Source organism: Miniopterus natalensis, chromosome 3 (assembly GCF_054644295.1).
Source record: "Miniopterus natalensis isolate mMinNat1 chromosome 3, mMinNat1.hap1, whole genome shotgun sequence".
NCBI lineage: Eukaryota > Metazoa > Chordata > Mammalia > Chiroptera > Miniopteridae > Miniopterus > Miniopterus natalensis.
The window spans coordinates 6,124,993-6,142,552 of NC_142083.1; the positions used below are offsets into that span (position 1 = coordinate 6,124,993).

The 17,560-nt window shown below is 44.1% G+C and overlaps 1 protein-coding gene across 3 annotated transcripts in view; it reads left to right on the top strand.

Moving 5' to 3' along the window:
* OXCT1 (3-oxoacid CoA-transferase 1) overlaps nt 1-17,560 on the top strand; it is a 104,741-nt gene that overhangs the window by 15,305 nt on the left and 71,876 nt on the right. For all 3 annotated transcript variants that reach the window (XR_015714240.1, XM_087815280.1, XM_087815279.1), the window contains exons 4-7: nt 22-157; nt 3,138-3,287; nt 7,272-7,378; nt 9,555-9,615. Coding sequence is in view for 2 of the 3 variants with exons in the window: in XM_087815280.1 (XP_087671406.1) it covers nt 22-157; nt 3,138-3,287; nt 7,272-7,378; nt 9,555-9,615 (454 nt within the window). In the remaining variant the exon portion in view is untranslated. The remainder of the gene's footprint in view (nt 1-21; nt 158-3,137; nt 3,288-7,271; nt 7,379-9,554; nt 9,616-17,560) is intronic.

Here is a 17,560-nt window from a genome sequence, read left to right on the forward strand (position 1 = left end):
CTGTGTGCCTTTTCCATCTAGGGTTGACAACTTTGGCTTGGGCCTTCTACTTCAAACCAAGCAGATAAAACGCATGATCGCCTCGTACGTGGGAGAAAATGCCGAATTTGAGCGACAGTACTTGTCTGGGGAATTAGAAGTAGAGCTGACACCACAGGTAAGAAAATTCTCTGCTTTTCTTCGGCAATACAAACTTATTTTAAAATGTATCTTTTTCTCCTTAGAAATGTCTTTGTGCGAGACAGGTGAGGCAGAGACAGTGCTGTTTTGTAGGTCGTACCAGCTGATTGCCGGAGTCTAATATTTTCTGTTGCTTTGCAACAGCAAAAGGAGGTATATTTTTAATAAAAACCTCTAGTCTACAGGATACATTTCAAAGTTTGGCGCCATAATATAAATTATGCCGGAAGCACGCAAAAGGATTTGCTGAAATGTTTGAGGGTTATCCTAAAAGTCAGCTCATGACTCATAGGATTAGTAATTTGTGTGGAATCCGTCTTGCTGAGACTTATCAGGAGAGAGCAGGCCTGAGAGGGTGAAGCTGACTGCATCAGAGTAAGTGCTGGGATCAGAGGTTTTCGGGGAAATGTTACCAGGAGAGAGCAGGCCTGAGAGGGTGAAGCTGACTGCATCAGAGTAAGTGCTGGGATCAGAGGTTTTCGGGGAAATGTCATCACAAAGCAAGCAATTTTTTGTTCTTTTGTTTATTTTTATTTGTTTGTTTGTTGTTTGTTTTGGGTTCCCTTCTAATCCTGCCCTGGCCGCTGTGGCTCAGGTGGTTGATATCATCTGGTGCACCGAGAGGTCACCGGTTGGATTCCCCGTCAGGGCTTGTGCCCGGGTTGTGGGCTCATCTCCAGTCGGGAGCATGCAGGAGGCAGCCGATCGATGTTTCTCCCTCTCATTAATGTTTCTCTCTCTCTCTCCCTTTCCCTAAAATCAATGAAAACATATTTTTAAAAAAAGAACACTAATCCTGTTTGATCAGGGCCCTACTGTTATGACCTCATTTAACCTTAATGACGTCCATGAAGGCCTTCTCTCCAATTTACAGTCACTCATTGGGGTTAGGACTTCCCTATATGAATTCAGGGGGACATCATTCAGTGCGCGGCATACGCTTTTCCTCTTCACATTGTAGCTTTCGGTACCTTGTCCTTTGTTTTTGGAGCTGCTGAAAATTAACCTTGTGTATCTTTGGCATTCCTCCTTATTTTGTCAGAGGGCATCTTAAGGGAGAGGGACTTCCTTAGTGTTTCTTTTATATTCTCTCTTTAAGCTGAAAGAAGTCAGGGTCTCCCTCCCCATTTCAGGGGCATGTAAATAAACCTGGGTTCTGGAAACTTGTTCTGTGGCCTGAGAGTCAGGAGGGAGCGTTGAAGCATCAGGGATCAGGACCCCCTTTGGGGCTGGAGGTGGGGCCTTGGTGGTACCTGCAGAAGTCCTGTCTGCAGAAACGTTCTGTTTTCAGGCCCTCGCCCAATGGGACACAGAGAAGGAGTGAAGTATTCAGGGTGGGTAGACATAAAAGACACTTTACACCAGGGCTGGAATTATGGTTGTTTGAGGATCGAATTTTTGTGAATGTTGTTAACTTAAAATACTCAGAACGCTGAGTAGAGTCACCTCTGTTCATTGGAAAGCGTAGAAAAGTGTTTATCTGTAAGGTTTTCAGTTAATCCACAAGGCCCTCCTTCCCCGGAATACCCCACGTGTTTGAATGAGTCAGTGTGTGAAATGCTAATCATTAGTCTGTTCTTTGAGTTTAAGCCCCAGTTAAAGTAGAAAATTGTTTTCATTTTGGGACAATATTAACACCCTGCCATTAATACCTAACCTAATTCTTACTACTGATTAGCCACTTAGCTACCCAGCGTGACCATGATGTTGCTGGACCGTAACCACAGCTTTTAGCGGTGGGGAGGGTGCCAAGGAATGTTCTGGGCCACAGTTTATTGCCCTCAGGGCAGCTGGAGGTGGGAGAGAGCTGGGAAATCAGGTTTGACATCACTGGTACCTAGGAGGGGGGTGACAGTGATCAATGGAAGAGACAAGGAAACTTTGCCTAGAGCTGTTTCTACTCTGAAACAAAATTTGAAGTACTCTGGGCTTTTAAAAACCAATTTACCTATATGTTGTACTTTGGATTTTCCCCTTAGATAGATAATATTGTAGGTAAAATACTTATGAGAATGGTTTAGAATAAATTCTAAATATGTTTGAATGTTATACATTATTATTCTGTTATAATCACTTATTGTGACTAATGATAACATTCAGTCCATGTAGCACATAGTAAAACACAACATTTAATTTCATGTTTTTTAATGTATGTAGTTGAAGTTACATGCTTCAGATTTGAAAACTCATTTAAAAATAGTACAAATAGCCCGACTGGGCGTGGCTCAGTGGCTGAGCATTGACCTAGGATCCAGGAGATCGGGGTTCGATTCCCGGTCAGGGCCTGTGCTTGTGGGCTTGTCCCCAGTAGGGGGCGTGCAGGAGGCAGCCGATCAGTGACTCTCTCTCATCATTGATGTTTCAACTCTCTTTCCCTCTCCCTTCCTCTCTCTGAAATCAATATATATATACACATATATATATAAAAAATAGTACTAATAGACTGATGTTGAACATGTTGTTAAGAAGCCAGCAGGAGACATGGAAGTTGAAAGTGTGATTATGTGTATGAGCAGTTACATGTTGTGGATTAAGAATAGAGAGGTTGCCCTGGCTGGTGTGGCTCAGTAGGTTGGGCATCGACCTGTGCACCGAAAGGTCACCAGTTCGATTCCCAGTCAAGGCACATGCCCAGTCCTGGGTTGGAGTGCATACAGGAGGCAACCCACTGATGTTTCTCTCTCTCCCTCCCCCTTCCTCTCTCTCTAAAAATCAATAATTAAAAAAAATTTAAAAAATGAAAAAAAATGGAATAGAGAAGTTGTTGTCCAGAGAGGCAGGGATTGTTTTAAATTAATCTCCTGGCACATATTGTTAGGGAAATACACCAGTTTACCATGCGAGGTCCCACTTGGAACAGTAAACCTCTAGAGAACAGGCACGTGTCTGTGAGCGCTCTGTGTCCACGTGCACAGGTGTGCATACTGACCTGTGGTGTGTTGTTTGCTCACCTGTAGGGCACACTTGCAGAGAGGATTCGTGCAGGCGGTGCTGGAGTTCCTGCCTTTTACACCAGCACAGGATACGGGACCCTGGTGCAAGAAGGAGGGGCACCAATCAAGTACAACAAGGATGGCAGTGTCGCCATTGCCAGTAAGCCAAGGGAGGTAAGGAGCCCTGCCATCCATCCAGGTGCCACTGACCCCCCTGTCAGCACAGGGTCTGGTGGCTCGTTGGGGAAATAAGTATAAAGCCACCCTGTGAGAGAACAGATCCTGTCATTCCTTAGTGTGAATATGTTAGGTGTGATTTCCAGCTGAAACGGAGCACCTGCTAGTAATTCGAATCACATAGAGAAACCAGAATAGGTAAATGAGAAGAAACTGTAACCTGCATTAGACGTGTGAGTTTAGATTCATTATCTGAACTAATGTTAGGGGTAGATTTTTACAAATGTGGGAGCCTATGTAATTGCTGTTTATGCTTATGTGGAAAATAGAGTAGCTGTCTGATAAACTTGATATTAATTCTTCATGCTCAGGCCTCTTCTGTGATTGAAGGAGGCGAACAAGCCAAGGAAATCTCAAGTTTGTTTACAATCTTAAAAAATATATAATTATATAGTGGAATGAATGGGGAGTTCATGTTAGTGCCTTCATTTTGTACATTGGCCACACTTGAGCTTTAAACTGGATTATTTTGTTTTGTCTAAAGTGCTGGGCCTTGATGCTGGTAATTCAGTCACATGTTAGAAAAGAATAGAACTCTAGATACTTGAGGCGACTCAGACTCGAGCATCACTTTTAAGGTTACGCAGGCCAATGTTTCATGACTGTTTTTAGAATCTCTCCCTTCTCCCTGCCCACATGGCTCAAGAAAGTTAGCACAGACTACAGAAATGCTCAGTGTATCTCCAGGGAAGTGAAAACTTAGAATCAAGGGATGATCCCTTCTCACCTTCCTGCTTGTGGAGGTGTGAGCTACGCATCCCCTTTCTGAGGGAAGATGCAAGGTCATCAGATGTGTGGCCTGCTGTCCAGTGTCGTCTCTGAGCAGTTCTTTCACCTGGAGCTTTCCCTGTCTGCTCAAGGTGACCTGTGTTGACTCAGCTTTTATTAACATTTTTAATATTCTATCTTGCTCCTTTCTTTCCTGCCTAATTAAGTTTTAAAAGTTCTTGACAAAGTAAAAGGCAGGCACCTAATTGTTAAAATGGATCTTAGTGGTATAGATAAAGACGCCCAGGAAAATTGGATTAGCGCACTGGGAGTTCGCTAACATTAACTCACCCTGCGAGGGCAAGGATACACCGGACTCTGTCCTGAATATCTGGGTTCATTTCTGCCTGGAGTCAGGTGCCTGAATCTAGTAGTGTTGTAATTTTGTTTGGATCTCCTAGGAATAGGACAGATAATTTCTTGAAACAACTGTTAGCTCTTTATTTCCCTTGCTTATTGCAGGAAGCAGAAGTGAGTGAAATCCTTAATTCAGTGACATTTACTGAGGTCCTCTTCTTTCCCAGGAACTGGTCTAAGTACAGTGGAAAAGGGGGGCCTAGACCAAGTCCCCCTGCAGTGGAGGAACTGACAGGGGGTTGAATAGACAAGCACACGTGTCAATTCTGAATATGCTGGGAAGTAAAATCAAGTAGGGGGTGATCAGTGGCCAGGGAGGTGGTGCTTTGGGTTGGGTCAGGGAAGTCCTTGCCGTGGAGTGACATTTGGTAGAGACCTGAATAAAATGGGAGAATGAACTAGGCAAAGATCATAGGGTTGTGCCCTCGTCAGAAGGAAGGAGTAGGACAGGGTTCTGAGGCAGGCTTGCCCTGTGTGTGGAACAGCAGGGCGGTGAGCGCGGAACAGAGTATGTGAGGCAGAGAGCAGTAAGATTGGAGGTTGAAGAGAGGCAGGAGCCAGATCACGTGAGTTTGGATTTTACTTATTGTGGTGAGCGGCCAACAGAAAGTTGGTGGGAGTGATGTGATCTGAGTTACATTTGGCAAGTTGTAGCTGTAGGGAGGTGAGTTTTTTTTGCAGGGGCCAAGAGCAGCAGCAGTGAAAGAGATTAGAGGCCGTTGTGTATTAATCCAGGTGGGAATGTAAAGTGGTACCAGTGGGATTTGTGAGAAGTGGTTGGAGTTGGGATATATATTGATAGCAAAGCCGACAGGATTCACTGATGGGTTGATGGTGGGTGTAAGAAAAGAGGGGAATCAAGTATGCTGCTTATTGAGATGGGCCGAGCATGGGGGTAAGTGAAGAGCTGTCAGGGACCCATCAGTCTCCAAGAGAAGGTGCTCAGGGGGCTCCAGCCTGGGGAGGGTTTAGAGCTGGGATGGAAACCCAGAGGCATCAGCATGTAGTGTTAAGTCTATGGGGCTAGATGAGTGGCGAGGGCTGGGGAGCAGAGCGAGAACACCTATTTTGCATTCAAAGGTAGAGAAGAAGCTCAGAGGAGCAGGAAAGAAGAACTGGGAAATGTCTAGTGAGTGAAGCGGGAACCCAGGGGAGTCTGGTGATTTGAAAGATGGAAAATTTTACAAAGTAGGGTGTGAGCAAATGGGACAGAGTGTGCAGAGGCTGGGTAAAGAGTACTGGGAAGTGACCTTTGGATTAGAAACAGAGGTCATTGGTGACTTTAAAGAGAGAGCTTTCTAGAGTAGAGGATTTTTCTGGAGTGGTAAAAATTTGATTAGAGTAGATGGAAGAAAGGACTGGAAGATGAAGCTGAGACCATGAAATGCACAACTCTTTCAAGGGAGTGTAATAATTAGCTAGTTGGACAAAACCAATTTCTTACCTTTAAAAAAATATTAGAGTAATAGTTAAAACTCACCAACTGCTGGTGTGTAGATCCATCAGGGAATTATATAATTAGAATTTTAAAAAGCCATTTAAAAAAATTTTTCCCCCCTGGGTTAGCATATATTTAGATCTATATGTACTTTTCTAAACCTGCATGTAAGGTACTCCATATGTAAGCATTATCGTTGAAAGTTTACGGTAATGACTCTCAAATAACATCCTTTAAAAAACTAGATATTGATGTGCAACTTATAAATATCTTTTATATAATTTGTCTAAGTTCATATTAAATAAGATCCTCATTCATCACTGATTCCGTAAATGCATTAATCTTTTCTAGCAGGCAGGTGTGATAATGTCTTTAAGGAAGCTGTTGTTTAAGAAAGAATTTCCGTTTTAAACCATGGTTAAAGTGAATGTACCCAAAGTTTCTATAAAACCCATGCAGTGTGTCCACTAGAGGGTGCAGAAGGAATAGGAATGGAGTTAGTTCTGCCTTTAAATGGCTCCAAACCTGTGTAGTGATGGATGGAGCACAGCTTTGACGTTTTCAATAACGCAGCATAGTTTTGCTTTAAGCTGCTTCTCTTCTCCACCCGTCGCTCCTCCATTCATAGTAGAATCAAAGGCAATAAACATACACAAATCAACAGCGTTCCATTAGACCAGCGATGACAGGAGAGAGGTGTAATAGGATAAAATACAACATTCATAGTAGCATCAGAAACTGTGAAGTACCTATGACTAAACCTCAAAAATATATACAAAGTATCTGGGATGAAAACTGTAAAACTATTGAAAGAGATAAAAGAGTACTTCAAAACATATGCATATAGGTAGGATGATATGGCATGTCATTTCTCTCCAAATTCATCTACAAATTCTAGGAATTCCAATTAAAATCTCAACAGGTGATTATAGATTAATTAGGAGAGATGAGTGGGCTTTTATAACTAATTCATATATAAAAGCAACACATCGGCCACTTCAGGAACATTGTATAGTTTTTTCTGGGGTACAGGGAAACAGGGACTGTTTTTCATGTTCAGTACATAACCTACACACAAGTAATAAAGTGAATATTGACATGCACAGTCTATACCCCCATCCCTCAGATTGACCAAGCTCTCGTGGTCGCTGAGCCTTTGCACATGCTGTTCCCTCAGTTCCCCCTTCCAGCCCTTTCACTAAGCCTCAGTCGCCTACCACGCTCAGCCTTGAAGTCTCCATTTAGATTACTTCTCTCTCTGAGAGACCTTTCCCGACTAGGCCTGGGCCCTCTTATCTGCCTTTATCAGAGCTCATCTCTGTGCAAATACCTAGTGGCACCTTCTTTGTTTCCTGCAGGTGAGAGAGTTCAAAGGTCAACATTTTATTTTGGAGGAAGCAATTACAGGGGATTTTGCCTTGGTGAAAGCCTGGAAGGCAGACCGAGCAGGAAACATAATTTTCAGGTAGTGTGATGGTTTTCAAAAAGATTAATGTGATGCGTTTCAACAGTTTTGTATTTCCTAAATTATGATTACAAAATGGATATCTTGACGTGTTTGGTATTTAAAAATTTCTTTAAAAATGGCTTAAAATCAAGCATACCAGCTTGTGTGTGTGTGTGTACAGTCGTCTCGCGGGTATGGAGTACTTAAGGGAGTCTGTTCTGATTGGTTGATGTCCATGTTGCCCAGCTTGTTAACTCTGAATCTATATACCCTTGCTTTTAGTCACACACAAATTATGTTTTCCTCTGTGTATTTTAGTTGCCAAGACCAGTTACAATATTGACATGCTTAGAAAACATGAGAAAAGCACACAATTATATTTACTTTTGATATTGTTCTTTACATGCATTGTCTTAAAATGCCCAAGTTCCTCTGATAATCTGGAAAGATATTGCTACTAATGACTTAAGTCAGGTCCTTTCCGGTGCTATTGCCGCTACTAGGAAATGCTTATGAAGGTCTTGTCTGAAGAGTTGTTTAACCTTAATAATGCTGAACTTTCATTCTCGTTAACTGGATGGCCAAAGATATGCTTAATAGGTTTTAGGATCTTCTGATTACCTTAAGCTTGCTGAATACCAAGTATTTAATATTTTGGATTTATAGATTACATACTTGTTTTTCAAAAATTATGTCACCTTTCAATATACACATAAAGTTTTCCAAAAAAGTTTTTCAAAATGTTTGGTATTAAAACCTCACCTATTAGCTTTACAGAAATCATTCATTTTCTCATAACATCATCATTTACCACTTTAGGTAGCAATTTTTTATCTTGACCAAATGCAGCTTTTGTGCAATCACAGTTAAATTCTCAGTGACCACTGTCATGTTGCTTTTGTTCACTTTTGAAGAACTTACAATATTAATACTGTGTTTGATTTCTTGAATTCAACCAGTTTTTGAAATCACAGCTAATTTTGGCCATTGCAGAAGACGTTTTGCATCATGCCTACCACACTTGACACTTTGGCATAATGTTTGCAAAGTCCAGTTGCTATTTAAAGAACGAGGAATGAAATTGTATAGTAGCAAAGGGAAATGAATTATTTAAAATATTTCCACGAATTTATCCCGTGCTTCATTGCCTGGCTCCGGCATCTGGAGACTGCCCAGGGACTCTTCTCGGCACAGACTTTATGCCTGTGGTTCACATAAACATTAAGCTTTGATGTGAGATGAGAGCGCGTATCACTAGTGGTCGAGTCACTTAGATTCTTAGGACCATGGGCAGCTGGTGCAGGGGTCTGTCCAGGCTGCTGTTGGAGTGGGAGGGCCCTGCAGGCCCCGCCTGCAGCCACCCTGCCTTGGAGCTTCTGACGCTGGAGCTCTAGAGTCCAACAGGACACCTGTGGAGGTACACAGGACGCCCCTGTGCTGGCACCTGCCCTTCAGTGCAAGGGAAATACACATTGGTGGCTGGAAACGCTGGTAGACAGGGCTGTGACTTATTTCCCTTTACCAAAGAAAATTTTCTATCAACTTAGATTCTGAGAAACAGACAGATATTTACATTTTTATGGTTAGAGGAAGTGCATTGATTTAGGAACTATCAGCAAAATTAGGACCTTTTTGAAATTTTCACACTCTGCTCTGATGTGGGTGTTGTAGTTTCAAAACTTTCATTAGAAATTGGTTTTTCAGGATGATCTTTACAGGTCACTCACAAATTACCAGTGAATGTTTCATTTAATTTCAGCAACAGGCTTCTCTTTAATCGAACCCGTAATGACTGTACCCTCTCATATGCAGTACTTACTGCAGTGTCCCAGTTAAAAGGTTCAGGGAAATTAGTTTTAAATAGATTTATTAATATCCATTTTATTTTTCTGTATAAAATCTGTATGTTGAGCATGAAAAATAGACCCTCTTTTCTCCAACCCTATAAGAAAATTATATAATTGAAGTGGGTATCATATTGTTTTCATTTGTAAAATAATTATAAAACTTTAATTGAAACAATAAGAAATGTTTAAAAAAACCAAAACTTTATTAACAGAAGATACGATGCCTTCTTTCCAAGCAGATTCACAGATTCTTAGTGTATAGAAATTCTTTTAGCCTGTAACTAAAGCTGAAGGAGACGCTTTCTGATTTTTGGTCTTGTTTCCTTATGTCCCATCCCCTGATACAGGAAAAGTGCACGGAATTTCAACCTGCCCATGTGCAAAGCCGCGGAAACCACAGTGGTCGAGGTAAGCGTGGAGGTGATCTCTGATTTTCTGGTGTTAATTTTCAACTCGACGCCTATTATTATTAGTTCAAGAAAAAGTACGACAGTTCGTTTGTTTTTTGGGGGACACACAATGACAGCTTTTCCACTTGGGGTATGGAAGGATTTGATTTAAATATATGAGAGTTGAAATTTTGCTGTGATAGTTAGTCGCCTTCTGGTTACTAGAGTCTCACCGGAATCCTTCCTGTGGGAAGCAGGCCCTGACGGGACCAGCTCATGAAAGTCCTTGAGAGATCTTCTCGGGTGAAACCCCAGTATGAATTTTTGTAGCCAGAGCCTCAGGAAAACAGTTATTTGTATCCGGAGAGGTTCCTGATCTTACTGGGTTAGATATTGTGAGTTCTTTAAGGAAGATGGTGGTGTTGTATGTGACATTCTTTGAGTCCTGCATAAAGTGGTATTTCATGGAGGCAGTACAGTGGTATTTCCGAAGCAATCGATGTTACAGCTCTGTTCCTCTCTTAGAAAGTGAAGTGTATTATTTGTAAAGTGCTGGGGGATGTGTACTTCCACCCCATGCACGGTTGTTTCCTTTGCAGTGGCTTTGGTCTATTTCCTTCATTTAAAATGGATAGTGTGGTTTACTCTCTCTGTGTAATGGTTCTTTTAATTATTTATTGAGTCATTTTAATGACCTGTCCATGGCACATCTGTAACATTACTGAAGAAAGGCCTGTAACAGAGCTTAAAATAACCTATAGTCTAACACTCTTGATTTTACGTAATTTTGTAAAATTGCCAAAAGTCAGTATTTCTCCTCAGAGGACCGAGGGGCATTAGGTATTATCCTGGATAAAGTTATTTTTCTTCTTCTTTCTTTTATAATCTGGTTCTTTTCAGCCAATCTTATTTTTTCCAAGAGCAGAAAATGCCCCTCAGGTATGTGAGAATCACTGTCGGCATTAGGAGGAGAGGTTCTCTTCTGGTGGAGGGGACAGGAGATCGGATCCTTTCGCCGGGCCTGCAGCTGGGATGAGGGCCTGTGCCTTGTCCTGAACACGCAGCTCTGGTCGGGCCAGCGCTCTTTCCTGGCAGGGCCAGGCTTCCTTTAGGGTCCCTGAAATACAGTGCTACTGACAGCCGTTCCCCCTTGACCAACCCGCACTGTCCGGCATGGTAGCCACTAGCCACATGCGACTTTTAAAATGTAAGTAAATGAAAATTAAATAAAGTAAACATTTGGTTTCTCTTCAGTAGCACGCGTGGCTCCTGACCACGGTGTTGTCAGCAGAGATGTAGAAGCTTTTGTCGGATGGAGCGTAACTAGAAGGGCCGGGGTGAACTCGAATTTGTCATTCTAACTTAGGAGCGTAAGCACAGCAGCTACCCAGGCAATAGATGGTTGCCAGCCTCGCCCTCCGCGAGCTCGTGGCAGAAGGTGCACATGCCCGTAGGTTGGACTTTAAGAACTGTGTGCTCAAAAGTAGGAGATCATTGGAAGCTGGGAATAATGGGTAGATTGGGTGTTTTCTGATATGAAAAGTCTGTTTTGACTTTGGGTTATTTTGAGTAAAGTGAAGATCCTGGACCCCCAGGTCCTCTTCTGTGCTATGTTCTGTGCTCTCCATGACCGGCACTGACCTCCAGGATCCCACACCCGTCCCTCCAGCCCTGCCCTGCTTTCTTTTACAGTGGCCCCGGCGCGATGGATGATTCTGAGCTGGTCTCTGAAGTGCACTATTTAAGAGGGATCTTCAGAGACCATAAATTACACACATAGTCTTCTACCTGTTAAATATTAACAATAATAATAGCTACCATTAAGCAAGTATTTATTACGTATTCATCACTGCTGTAGTTCTTGGTACATTATTATTATTTTAATCCTCACAATAATCCTGTGAGGTAGGAGCCATTAGTATCCTCATTTTACAGATGATGATTTTAAAACACAGAAAGGTTAGGTCACATATCTGATGTTCCACAGCTACGTGGAGCTTGGCTAGAACCATAGACACACTGATCCCAGCGTGTCTGCTTTTTCCCCCCATTATTTTATGAAATCCTCTTAAATCATCATAAAAATGGATGCTGTTTCAAACTTTTGAGAGATGTCGAAAATCCCGAGGTAGCCCATTTAAGGAGGTTAGAACTATAAATATCTAAAATGTTAATGATGGTTCCCTTAGACATCTCAACATTTTTTGGACGTAGAAGTAGGGTGGCAAAGGCGCGTACAATCTGTCTCTTGCTTTTTTATGTCAAGAAGTAAACCAGTAATTTTATCTTGAATTAAAGAAATACCAGATTTGCCCATGACATATATTATTTCTAGTTTCTGTAAAAGGGGAACATGTTTTGTTGGAAAAGCTTCCCTTTTGGAAAAGACTCCTTTTTGGAAAAGCTTCCCTTTCACGTGTTTGAAACAAACTCATGAGTTGTGTAAAACCAAGGAGGTGATTGGTTATGGCTGCTTTCCCCTTCGAAGAAACCAATACAAGCATTGCATTTGTATTTCTTAAAACCTGCAGCCATCCCCAGGCATCACCCAAGGTTGTGACACAGTGAATCCTGGCCGTCCTCCCGTCTTGAGGCACCGGGTGGCTGCTTGGGAAGGATAATTACGAGTGGGTGCACACACTGGCTTCCGTGCCGGAAAGATGCGCCTCTTTATAGACCAGACGGTGCTATTTCTGGACCTCCCTCTGCTGGAGTGGGTGAAGTCTTTCCTGATAGACTTCACAAGTTCAAGTACAAAAGCAGCCTTGGCGAGCGTTCTGGGTGTGTAATAAGGAGCAGCGGGACTGCTGAGTCTTCCCAGGGGATTCATTTGGCTTCTGGAGGGCTCCCGGTAACTAACCCTCAACCGTCTGTGAGTCCTGCCCGTCTCCTGGGTGCATGGTCCACCACCCTGGTGTTCTTTGAGAAGTGAGCTGATTTTTTTTAAAAAGCAGTTTATAATAGAAAGCCAGCGGGGAAGGACCCAGCGCTTCACTCATGGGACTGGTGACACCGTGCCTCTTGCAAGGAGCCCAGCACGCCTTCACTGTCGGCAAAGGGCGTCTGACTCAGCCCCGCGAGGCTGCCGAGGCTGCTGGCGACCAAAACCACACACGACCTCCTCCGGCTCGTGACTGGCTGGTGTTAGAGACAGCAGGGCTTACGGCCTTTTGAGTATGAGTATTCCTGCTAATTTCAGCTTTCCGTTAAAATAAGCATATTCACGATCATGTCAGTAAAGTCATTTATATTATGGCATATTTATATATTTGCTTGGGAAAGAATTGTTTATATTACGTATAATATGCATGTGTGAGCTATTTGATGCGCAGAAGCTGTGTGCATGTAGTCCGTGTGAGCTGTTTGATGCGCAGAAGCTGTGTGCATGTAGTCCGTGTGAGCTATTTGATGCGCAGAAGCTGTGTGCATGTAGTCCGTGTGAGCTATTTGATGCACAGGAGCTATGTGCATGTAGTCCGTGTGAGCTATTTGATGCGCAGAAGCTGTGTGCATGTAGTCCGTGTGAGCTATTTGATGCACAGGAGCTATGTGCATGTAGTCCGTGTGAGCTGTTTGATGCGCAGGAGCTGTGTGCATGTAGTCCGTGTGAGCTGTTTGATGCGCAGAAGCTGTGTGCATGTAGTCCGTGTGAGCTGTTTGATGCGCAGAAGCTGTGTGCATGCAGTCCGTGTGAGCTAGGAGGCATGGCGATAGACTGAACCCTGTGACCCCCCCCCCCGAGAACGAGCGGCTTGTGCATGCGCTCTCATACGCTGCCTCCCGGCAGAGGCAGCCACCCTGAGGACTGCTGTGTTTATCGATCCCCTGCTTCAAAAAAAATCCCGAGTCATTAGGTAGGGACGTATGGAAAATGGTGTTCCAAACTGATATCTTAAGATGCTTTCTGATATGAGAGCCAAGCTGCGGGGACTGTGACTTCTGTGTTCTGTACTCACGCCCGCCACCCGCCACCTCTCCGGACCTCTCTGTACTTGATTAACTAGAGGGAAAGGTTAGGGGCCATCTGCCGTCCTGCAGAGCGGAGACGTGTTGTTTCTGATCGGTGGGTGGGGAAAGCGGTGGAAGTGATAGTAAAAGTTTTTCTTTTTAATGTTTTTTCGAAGGGTGATGATGACCCACAGTGGTAACGGGAGCGTGATGAGCCCCGAGCTCATCCGCTCCAGCGCTGCGCAGCCCCGCCTCACTCTCTCCCCTCCTCCGCAGTTGCAACAGGCACGGATGTTACAACTCAGTGACGGTTTAAGGGAAGCTCAGTGAAGCTCAGAGGTTGCCGTGTGCCCGGCACCGGTCTAGGTTTGCAGGTTGAGCAGTCGTCCAACAGAAAGCCCCCTGCCCTCGGAGGTTGCGTTCCGTGGTCAGGACAGCCCGAGACGCAGTGCGTAAGTGACAGACAGCGTGTTCTCTGTCGAAGCAGGAAAGGGCACGGGAGCTGGCAGGGGAGGAAACCGAACCCTTAGGTAGGTGGTGGGCCACAGGTCTCGCCGGGACGACTGAGGAGGGGCCTCCGGAAACGAGGAGGCCTGCCCGGCTGCTGTGACAGGCGGCGATCTGGGCGCAGGAGGGGCGGCCCTGCAGAGACCCTGGCGGGCTTGAAGAATGGGACCGACACACCCTCCTTTCTTCAGTGCCAGGCGGTGGGCCGCGGGTTCCTGCCTGAGGGTAACTTTCTGGAGAGCAATGGCAGTGCCTTCTTCCGAGGCTACGTGAAAGATGATTTATGTCCTTAGTGCATTTTGCAGGAGTTCCCAAGAGATGATTAGGCTTCGATCTGACTTCAAGCCTGGGCGAAAGGAGAACGTGCTCTTGAGATTGGGGCTCCCTGGCCTTTGTGCCTCTCTGGCCCTGTTTGGAGAACTTGGCGTGGGTAACTCCTCATGAGTTTATTTCAGTAGAAGTGATGGAACGGGTGCCCTGGCCAGTGTGGCGCAGTGGTTAGAGCGTCAGCCGGAGAACCGAAGGGTCACAGGATTGATTCCCGGTCAAGGGCACGTACCTGGGTTGCAGGTTCAATCCCTGGCCCCATTCGGGGTGCGTGCGGGAGGCAACCAATCAAAGTCTCTCTCACATCGATGCTTCTCTCTCTCCCTCTCTACCCGCCTCCCCTCCACCCCCCAAGGGGTTGTCATTTCACTTTACAGTGGAAGGTGGGACACACTGGATTTTCACCACACGACTGAACCCCTTCATGGATCCTGTGAACATTAACCTTCACCAAGCAGGCCAGTTACTGTCTCAGTGTTTTAGAGACTTCAGCATCTTCCTTCCTGCTTTAGAGAAAATAAAAGTGCCTGAAGGGTAAACATAATTTCTTCCCTCTTAAATTTCTTCTATTCCTAATCTTCAGATTGCTAGTGTCTTATGAAATTACAGTTTCAAAAGGGTGAAACTCATAATTTTTCCAAGAGATGGTAAAAGGGAAAAAAAAAAGGTATAAACAGGAAAAAAATTTAAGCCTCTATGCACTTCAAATAAATACTTCTAACCACGTTGAGAAACTTGAGTAGATTGAGTTTGAAGCACACACGTCCGTGGACGGGCGACAACTCCTCGTACTTGTGTGGAATTTGTTCACACATCATTCTCGATGGACGCGTGGAGACGTTAGGTACAAGAACTTGGCTGAAATGTCAAGTTTGACATTCACGGGGTGAGCACAGCATGTTAAATGCCCTTCCCTGCGCTTTCACACTGACCTGGCACAGCCCCCTGCTTCAGTTGGGGAGTTAGAAGGTCGGGGAAGACAACAGAGAACGGAGATTTACCCCAGTCCTCTGTACTTCATCCACGAGGGGGTGAGAGCTGCTTGATACAATACACAACACACAGCACGCAACACAGAAAGAAGAAGCACCCTCCTCCCACCAACCTCCCGTGAACCTCGGGGGTCCTTGATCCTAAGGCAGACGCCTTCCCGAATGTGAAATTTCGGGCGGAGGTAGTGAGCCGTGGGTATCATTTATATGGACTGATTTTCAGATCTGTTAGTTTCGGTAACATCTTTACCTTACATTTCTTTCTTTTCCAGGTTTCCAGTTATAAGATTTTATTTTTACTTTTGGATTTCATTTTTTAATTAATTACTGAGTCATGAGCTATCTGTACTTTCTTATGCTATAGATGCAGCCGGTATGGAATGCTTTGACAGATACGACCACAGTGTCCTTATACAACTAAACTAAGGGAAGCCATTGATTCTACGTGCTTCAAAGTATGGAAGTATTTAAAGACAGTTTATCCCCTGGACTGTCCATCAAATGCAACATTGATGGAAAAATATTTGAATGCTAATGAAGATGTATTTAATGAAGGCACAGCGTAGCTGAGTATTTTGGCAAAATGACCGAATCAGTCATAACATTACTATTGTCTTGATATCTGCTGCTTCTTCCAAAGATGCAGTAAATATAAAAAACGTGGACTTGGTGAATGTCCAGTGTTAATTTTACTACATTTTTGGTATATTCTTGTAGATTACTCAATATAATTCTTCGCCCAATGACCATTTGCACCCCGAATAATAGCAGAATAGAAATATGGTTTATTGGCAATGAAAGGATATTAAATCAAGTACTGATCCTGACATTTTATCCCTTGTTGCTTGGTAACAATGCAGCAGCTGTGAGCGAGCGTTCCATTCTCTCAGGTACCACGGACTCCTTGCATTTCAAGCCCAAATGCCGATTACAGCAAGTCATTTGTATGCCATTGTTCTTACGGAATTTGGGTGCTGTCTTTCATTGTTAGTGCAGAGATCCTGAAAGAAAGCCTTTTTAATATACACACCCCCCCTTTTTTTTGACGGATTGGTGCATTTGATTCTAACTATTTTTGGCTTTTTATCTTTGTATCTATAAGTGTTGAGTCTTCACAAATTTGTGTTTTATCAACCTGCATTGTGTTAATCTAGGCTTCTAAATTTCCTCATAAATATGAACATTATAAGGGATGCTTCATTAGTTCTTAGTGAACATCTTTTACCCTTGACCCCCCAGGGTTGGGGGAGAAGAAATATCTGGGAAGAATTTCTAAAGGATTGTTAAAATACATATATGTGTGTGTATATATATATATATATATATATGAGACAAAGACAGCATGTAGCCAGAGAGCCTGAGATGTCCCTGGCCCTTTACAGGAGGAGTTTGCAGCTGTGCCCTTGCACCCTGGGGAGAGGGAGGGAGAGGAGTAGAGGGACGTGGGGCCTGACGAGGCTGATTTCTCAGCCTTCCGGACCATGGCTTTTGGCGCCCTGTTTTCTTTCTGTCAGAGACTCATTTGTAAGATTTATCTGGTCATTTCTTATTTGTTGTGACAGTAAAGCTGAAATCAGAAAGCTAATCGGGGTCCCTGGCCACGCGCTTTCCTGCCCAGCCTCCGTCCTAAGGCCCCTTGTGAACAAAGGCTCCGAACACTCCGCGCTTTAGCCCCGACTCTGCAGTGGCGCATTCCTGCTGTTTGCATAATGGGCCTGAAAGCGTCTTTGCCTTATGTTACCTCCTTTGATCTTCCTAATCCTAAGGTGGGAGAGGAGGATAAGAAGCAGTTTTGTGACAATAGGACTGATGAGAAAACTGAGACCCGGATAAGTTTCTGGGACTAGATCACTAGGAAGCTGAGTGGCTTAATGACAAGGACACCTGGAAGGCTTGCTTAGGTTCTGATTCCGTGTGCCGCTGACATGCCCGGACAGCACCCAGGGGTTTGTTTCTGTGACGCTCATCAATCAGAAGAACTGGGGCACTGAGCATGTAGGTAGGTAGGGAGGTAGCTGGGGCCTTTTATAGAAGCTTGGACTCTTTTTAGTGCAAATGAAAGGGTCATGATTTTAGTTTAGGTGTTTGGTGTGGAATGGATTTCATGGCGGTCCAGGAGGTAAAGGCGGCTCCGACTCGGGTGGAGTGGGGGTGGGGACGGAATTCGGTATTTGGGGAGAGGGCTCTGTC